The sequence below is a fragment of the Corvus kubaryi genome, unplaced genomic scaffold, assembly GCF_017639235.1.
Source record: "Corvus kubaryi isolate FWS band 111438036 unplaced genomic scaffold, C.kubaryi_AGA036_p1.0 69, whole genome shotgun sequence".
Lineage (NCBI taxonomy): Eukaryota > Metazoa > Chordata > Aves > Passeriformes > Corvidae > Corvus > Corvus kubaryi.
Genome location: NW_024582057.1, coordinates 10194067 through 10201653, shown reverse-complemented (window position 1 = coordinate 10201653; position 7587 = coordinate 10194067). Strand labels below are relative to the sequence as shown.

At 52.8% G+C, this 7587-nt stretch overlaps 1 protein-coding gene across 1 annotated transcript in view; it reads left to right on the top strand.

Moving 5' to 3' along the window:
• Positions 1 to 2344: 2344 nt before the first annotated feature.
• The window catches only part of PHLPP1 (PH domain and leucine rich repeat protein phosphatase 1), a 141528-nt gene continuing 136285 nt past the window's right edge, over positions 2345 to 7587 (top strand). The window contains exon 1 of the mRNA XM_042049012.1: positions 2345 to 3950. Coding sequence (XP_041904946.1) covers positions 2600 to 3950 — 1351 coding nt within the window. The 5' untranslated portion in view covers positions 2345 to 2599. The remainder of the gene's footprint in view (positions 3951 to 7587) is intronic.

Here is a 7587-nt window from a genome sequence, read left to right as displayed (position 1 = left end):
CTGCGTGTTCCTACACTATGTGAACTATCTCCTCGAAGGACACAACAAGAGTGTGTTTAGTCTCCCTGAGAGAGAAAACAAAGCCTGCCAGGGAATACTGTTGCTGCTTGGGTAAAAGGCTCTGGAGCTCCAAAAAAACACAGCTATTTGAGTCAAAGGGCAATGCAATGCTGGCATGTGAGCAAATGTGCATAGACTACCCATGTGTAAAATTCAGGCCAAAAATTGGAAGGAATTTCCCAACAGGGAGGACAGGGTGGCCCTGGGACAGTCTTCCAGTTAGGGCAGAGGACAAATCAGCTGAGCTCAGTTCAAACTGATGTTCAGCTCGTTTATCTGCCGTGTTAGGGGGAACCTCACTAACATGTAGGATGCAGTATCTCCAGCCACAAGGGAGAAAACTGGAAGCCCCAGGAGACCTCCCTTTGGTTCTGTGTTCTGGACTTTTTCTGTGGGTGGATGAACATTCAGGTGTTTGAAGAGTTTGAGAAAGGTAGATCTTCTCTCTCACCACTCTCACCAAGGAAGAGAAGGGCTGGAAACTGCTTGCTAGAAACATTTCAAGTATTATCATCAATAAAAATGTCCCTAGAGCTTGCTGTCTCCTTCTTCTGAGTGTGTGTGTGTCCATGTGTGTTTGCATGTAGAACATTTCTCCCACACATTTAAATCAGGGGACCTGATGTAACCTCTATGAAGTAGGTGGCACAAGGGTGGTGCAAAGAAGTAGAAATAAATCAGAATGTATGAAGCAGCCAGAACCGAGCTCATGTACTCAGTTTTGACTTCTGCTGCATGCCACTACTGTCAGAGGAGGTTTTGGGCACCAGTTTAAGCCTTTAATGGCCAAGTGCTGCCATCATCTTCTGCCAGTTTGTGCTGTTGAATTCCAGAGACATTCCTGCTGGTGACTGCAGCTCTGGATACGACTCATCACGAACTCCACAATCAGATCAACATTAATTTTCAGACTGTTCTGTTCAGAAGGTACGTGGTTTTCACACACAGGTAAACATTAGTTTTGTTGTTACAAAAATTTTTTAAAAGGTAGCTACATCGTTCCATTGTAAGTTCCTTGGGGAATACCTGTTTTCTGTGCCCTTTTCATCTGCTTCTATGGTATGAAGACCACATGTGGAAGTGTGGAGAAATGTTTTATTAGGAGAGGTAAACCCTAATTTTATTATGGTTCTGATTTATTTATGGTTGCTATATTATACATGCACACTAAAAGATGGACCAACTAAAAATAATGTTTCACTTAGAGTTTATCTCAGGGTTCTTGGGGATGATTTATCTCCCCTAATATCGATGTAACCGGTCAATTGCCCGGAACTCCCAATTTATTGCAGTCTATTGCATTTTTGATGAATATCTGGCAAGATGCTTCACTGTGATTTTACAAAATGTATTAAAAAGGAGAGACCCCAGGCAGTTACAGCCCCATTCAGCCAGCATTACTCAGCTGAAACATCTTCCGTAGTGTAAGAAATTTCTCCAAATTCCATGGTATGGTGTCCATGCAGTATAAAACCTCACACGTTTACACTGCTAGTTGAATGTATCTGATTCTAATTTTCCTTTTCAGCAATTTCCTTTATACCATGGGAGGTGTTTTTTTGAAGAATGTTTCTATTTAATGGCTGCTGCTCAGCAATTTTCTACAGGTAACCATCTCAGGTAATTTTAGTCCCTGAAATACAATGACAGACTAATGGCACTGAAGCCTTCTCTGTGTCTACTCACAAAGCAGCTCTTTTTACGGTATGCGTGCATCCATACATATGTATGTTTCCCGCACATATTTCCGTGTAACTCTCCATCTTGGATCTAGAGAAATCATCTCCCTCTTCAGTGGTCAGTGCTTGGGTTATGCGCCGAGGCAGCCAACGGGGAGAACGTGTCAGGTTGGGCACAGGGGGGTGAGTGCGGTCACCGGACCTGTACAACACTCTGACCAGACCTAAGGAATACGGACGTGGAGCGCGGGACAGAGTCCTGGAATAATTTTAACACGGATTCAGCCCCGCGCCGTGCGGAGCGGCGGCGGCACGCTACACGTCCCCGGCCCGGCGCGGAGCAGCGCCCAGACATCCAGCGCGCTCCGGGATTCCCGCCGGGCTCCCGCCCCGGAGCCTGCGCGGCCCCCGGAGCCGGCGGGAAGCCGCGGGACTACAGCTCCCGGCGGCCGCCGCGGGACTACAGCTCCCAGCGGCCCTCGCGCGCCGCCCGGGCCGGCTGGGAGTCATGCTGTGTTTATCGGCGAGGCCCCGCCCCGCCGCGCGAGCGGTGGCGTCACCCTCGCGAGCCTCCTTCGCTCCCCATCGGCTCGTTAATATTCATGAGCCGCGCGCGCGCGGGGAGCGGCGGACGGTAGCGGGATCGCTCGCTCCTTGCCTGCTTGCCTCCCTCCCTAATGGCGCTGGCGACGGCCGGGGAGCGGGACTGAGCCGGGCACCGGCGGAATGCTTCCCGCGGCTGCTACGTAATCCCCCCCACCCCCGGGACGCGGCGCCGCGCTCCGCTCGGGCCCCCCCGCGCCGTGCTGAGCGGCGCTCCCAGCAGGGCGGCGGCGGCGGCATCCCCGGCCCCGCGGGCGATGGAGCCCGCGCAGCAGCGAGCGGCAGAAGCCCCGGCGGCGGGAAGCGGGCGGGGGGAGCCGGAGAGTGGCTCCCCGGGCAGGAGGAGTCAGGCGGAGAGCGGCGCGGAGCCGTCGGGCGGCGGCGGGCAGCTGGACGGCAAAGGAGCCGGCGGCCCGCGGCGGAGGCGAGGGGGAGCCGGCGGCTTCGCTCCTCCCGCGGCGCTGGCGGCCAGCGGGACTCCGGCGGCTCCCGGCGGGGCCGGCAGCGCTAACTCCCTGCTCCTGCGGCGAGGGAGGCTGAAGAGGAACCTCTCCACCGCCTCCCCCTCTGCCGGCGGCTCCCCGGCCCCCTCGCTGGGCACCCGCAGCTTGGACAGGAAGGCGCTGCTGCTGCTGAAGCCTCCCCGGCAGCTGCAGCCCCTGCAGCCCCCGGAGCGGGACTGGGTGCGGCGGGACCTGCAGCGGGGCTGCGTCCACGTCTACGAGCGGCACATGAACTGCTACCTGCGCCCGGTGCTCTGCACCCTGGAGACCACGGCGGCCGAGGTGGCCGCCCGGCTGCAGCAGCTCGGCCACCGGGGCGGCAGCAGCGTGGTGCGAGTGCTGGGCAAGGCGGGCGCGCCGCCGCCGCAGCCCCCGCCCGAACCGCCGGCGGGCCCCGCCGAGGCGCCGCCCGAGCCCGCGGCCGAGGGACTGCGTCCGCAGCCGGACGAGAAACCCAGGAGCCGGCGGGGGACGCGGAGCGGGCTGTCCGGAGGAGGCTGCGGGGAAGCGCCGCGGCCCGACCGCCTGCCGCTGTGCAGCGGCGCCGAGGAGAGCGACTTGGCCGGCAGCCGGCCGAGCCCGGCGCCCTCCGACTTCAGCCCCGGGGCGCCGCCGGCCGAACTGTACCTTGCGGGGCCGCCGCTCTCCTGCCCCTCCCTGCTGGGGGAGCTGGGGCCGGCCGGCTCCGACACCGAGAGCTTCAGCCCCAGCGCCGAGAGCGTCTCCGACCGGCTGGACCCCTACAGCAGTGGCGGCGGCGGCGGCTCGTCCTCCTCGGACGAGCTGGAGGTGGAGCCGGCGCCCCCCGACGGGGTGGAAGAAGCAGGTGCGGGGCCGGGCCGGGGCCCCCCCTGCCCGGGGGAGCTGTCCCCGGGGCGGGCAGTGGGGGTGCCGGCGGGCGCGGCCGGCGGGCGGGAGCAGCCAGCGGGGCCGCCCGCCCTGTATGTACAGCTGCATGGGGAGACCAGCCGGCGGCTGGAGGCCCACGAGAAGCCGCTGCAGATCCAGAACGACTACCTCTCCCAGCTGGGCTTCCGGGACCTGTGGCGGGTGCAGGAGGAGGGCATGGACTCGGAGACCGGCTGCCTCATCCGCTTCTACGCCGGTGAGCGGGGCCGGGGGGCGACCGGGGAGAAGGGGCGGGAGCCGCGCCCATTGCCCCGGCTGTTGACGCCGTGGGCGCCGGGATGAGCGGAGGGCGTGCGGGTGGCTGGGCGCTGGTCCTCCGCCGGACTGTCCCCTGTCACGGGAAAGGTGGCCCGGGGCTGTCCCCTGTCACGGGGAAGGCGGCCCGCGGGTGTCTCCGCGCCGCGCCGGGGAGGGGCCATGCCGGGAGGTCCCCGGCGGCGGCGGGAAGCGCTGCCCCGAGCCGGCTGCCGGGAGAAGCCGCGGTGTCAGCTGCGCTCAGGCTGCTCCAGCGCTGTGCCCAGAGCAGCCTCCCCTCCCTTCAGCGCCTCGGTAATGGAGGTCGCGCTTGTGTTGTTTTCCCGTTCCCAGCAGCGGCACTGGGCGTTCGAGGTTAAATCAGCCTTAATCTACTATTGCTTTCCCTAGTGACGAGGAATTGCATCGGTGCCGCTGCCGGGCACGGGAGGTCGAAGGCGGTTCCAAGTGTTTGCGGGATGCCCGCAGCTCGCTTACGGTTTAATGGAGCTGCGTGCTCGCTCCGGGGTGCGCCGAACCCGCCCCATCGCGGAGCCGGGGGCACAGCCGGCTCCTTCCCAAGGGGAAGCCCCGCGCAGTTCTTGCTCCTGTAATAGGTTACAACAGTACAGGGCACGCAGATGCCTGAGCTGAGAGCGGTGCATTCCTGCAAACAAAATCCTGCACTTGGCTTTCCGCGTTGTTGGCATCAGTTTTTCCCGTTAGAGTGGTGGCACTTCACTGAGAGACTGAGGCAGTAAGTGAGAGAAGTAGGGAAGCAGAGGTCATGGTCTTTGGAAGCGGGGTGGTCAAAGCCTTTTTTAATGAAAAGGGAGAAGCCTTGTAATGGAGCTTTGCTGTTACAGCATACAGTACAAAATTTGGAGAGTGTTGGGTGGAAAAGTTAGCTCCCACGTCGTAATTATGCAACCTTCTGCAGTTTTAGGGAGGTTTAAAAATACCTTGTGTGTCAGTTAGTTGGTGTAAAAGACTTACTGTAATCTCGGAACTTCTTGGGTTTTAACTGTCCTGTACATCTCTTCAAAAAGGAGTTTAATGCCCAAGTATGCATTCAAATACCTTGTAAGTTTACCTGTGAAATAGGTAAATGTGATATTCCGAGATGAGGTCATGCTAGCAAAGTAGCACATGCCATCCATCCCCTGTCTGGGTTGGCTGAGCAGAATGGTCCTTCAGTGAACCGTGAGAATTCAGTGCTTTAACTCTGAAAAATACAGAGATTCTTTTCTCGAGTGAATTCTGCTGAATGTCAAATGGAGTCGGTAATGGTGGGGTGGGAAGGAGAACAGTACACTGGATAAGTGCCCTTTATTCATAAGAGAATATGGGAGTGGTGGCAAGTGGTCGATTCAGCTTTTCTTCAGATTTTCCGATTGTACAATAACCCTGGCATAACGAGTGCAGAAGTATTATTTGTTAAAGGAATTGACAGAAGTAGGTTAGATGCATTGGGGTTAGAAAGTAGCTTAAAATACTTTTTTTCAGATGATGATTGTGGTCTTTTGTGTTTCTCTGCCGTGCTGTTGAGGATGGAAGTCAGGAGGTGATGCTGGGAGGGATGTTGCTTCCTTTATTTCCAGTCCCACCCCACCATTAAATGGGGATGCACACACGTGTTTTAAATTGGGACAGCTGTGTGCCTCCTTTTCTAACAGGATGTGTTCTAAAGAAAACACAATCAGGAAACATGGCAAAGTCTTACACACAGCTAAGCCTGTTTGCATGTAGTTTTAATGCATTAAATGATTAATTATACATGCTAAATGAGGATGTTCCAACTCTGTTTTATTTCAGTGTCTCAACTTGACTGCTAACGTAGCTCATACATTTTAGACTTCCTTGTACAAAACTACCAGATAGAAGGGTATTTCTGTGAGCATACATAGGATTAAATTAATGCAAATTTCTTATGCAAGTTCATATGCTAACAAGTATGCCTCTGTACTTCAAAAGTGCAGCGTTTTTTGAAATCTTTATCTCTTTGAGGGGATCTGTGATCAACTTCTAAAACACCTGTGAAAAGAAACACCTTGTAAAAGAAAGGTTGCAGCATCTAACGTACCAGACCAGCCAAAAACAGCTAAGAAAATATTACTGACATGTAATCATACCGATTTTATGTAACTGTCTTGGCAAGTTATCTCTGCTTCCTTATTTTATACACACACAACCTGAAGATGAAAGGGAGGGAAGGAGAGACACTTAAAAAGAATACACACCAAATTACACTGGAAAGTGGAGTGGTTTTTTTGGCCCCAAAGTTAAGTGTTTTGTTTAGGAGAAATACCTTTTTAATAAATGATCCTCCAGGATCATACCCTAAGGAAAGCTTTAAAACAGTGATTTCCTGTTTGCCTAGGACTTCGTTGATTTAAGCGGGCTGGCTTGTCCCAATGGATAGAGAACCACTAGCATCTCTGTCCCTGTAATTTCCTGCAAACTGTCTCAGTAGGATTTGGTGATACTGGTCTTGTACTGATGTGAAATGGCATAAACCTAGGTTGGATTTATTGCATTGCTTCTAGAAGGAATTCTTTCACCTAATCCCCCTGGAGTGGGGAGAGACGAAGGGACTGAAGTGATGACTTTGTTTTTGGTTGGGCTTTTTTTTTTTTTTTTTTTTATTCTGAGGGGAGAGAGCTTTAAGACTGGAAGATGACTGTACTGAAACTTAATGTTACAAATTCCAAATAAGACAATATAGCAGATAGTTTTGGGGATTGCTGTAGGCTGGCAATTTCTCCTGTTGTGGAATCTGGAAAACACAGATTAAAAAAATTATTGCTAGGAGAACTGCAGAGAATCAGAATTTTCTGCTATGACAAAACAGTTTTCTTTATAACAAGCAATCCACAAATACTCTGTAAATGAAATATCTGGTCTTTTAAAAACCCTCAAAACCAAAATGGGACACTAAGAAGGTAAAAGTGCTTCCTGTACATTGCCTTGGTTTGTTTCAGAATGTGGTTAGTGCATGTTTATTCTGGTGTCTCCTCTCGTTTTCTTCCTCAAGAGCGTGAATGTGGTTGATTTCTTCAGTGTCTTGACTGTAAGCATTAAACAGATAACACCACTGCTAAAACAAAATCCCTTACAGCTTTAAGGGGCTCGTCCTACTCCCTGTAACATCAATTTAAGCAAAACTGGGCATTAGTGATTGGTCAGGCATGTCAATTTTTCTATCTGTTGAACCCTGTCTTAACAAAATATAATGTCCTCAAAGTTTGAAATACCTAATCTCTATTTAAAAGGATATGGTTAAATAGCTTTCTGTTGAGATACTGTGTGACTGAGTTATGGAACTGTGTAAGAATCCATAGTGCAATTACAGTCATGATATTGTCGCTGGGAGACCGATTAGGTCAGACTTCCTAAACTATTCCTAAAACCTCAAGAGTGGCTGTGATCCAGAAGACTTCTTGCAAACAAGTTATAATATTTCTTATTGCTCCGTAAAAATAATTGTTGTCCCAGTGGCCTTGTCTTCCCTATAATTTGCATGTAGAAGGAAAAACAGACTAATACAACAATCTCATTTAAAGCTGCAAAACTGCTTATTTGTTTTAGATCAAAAATAA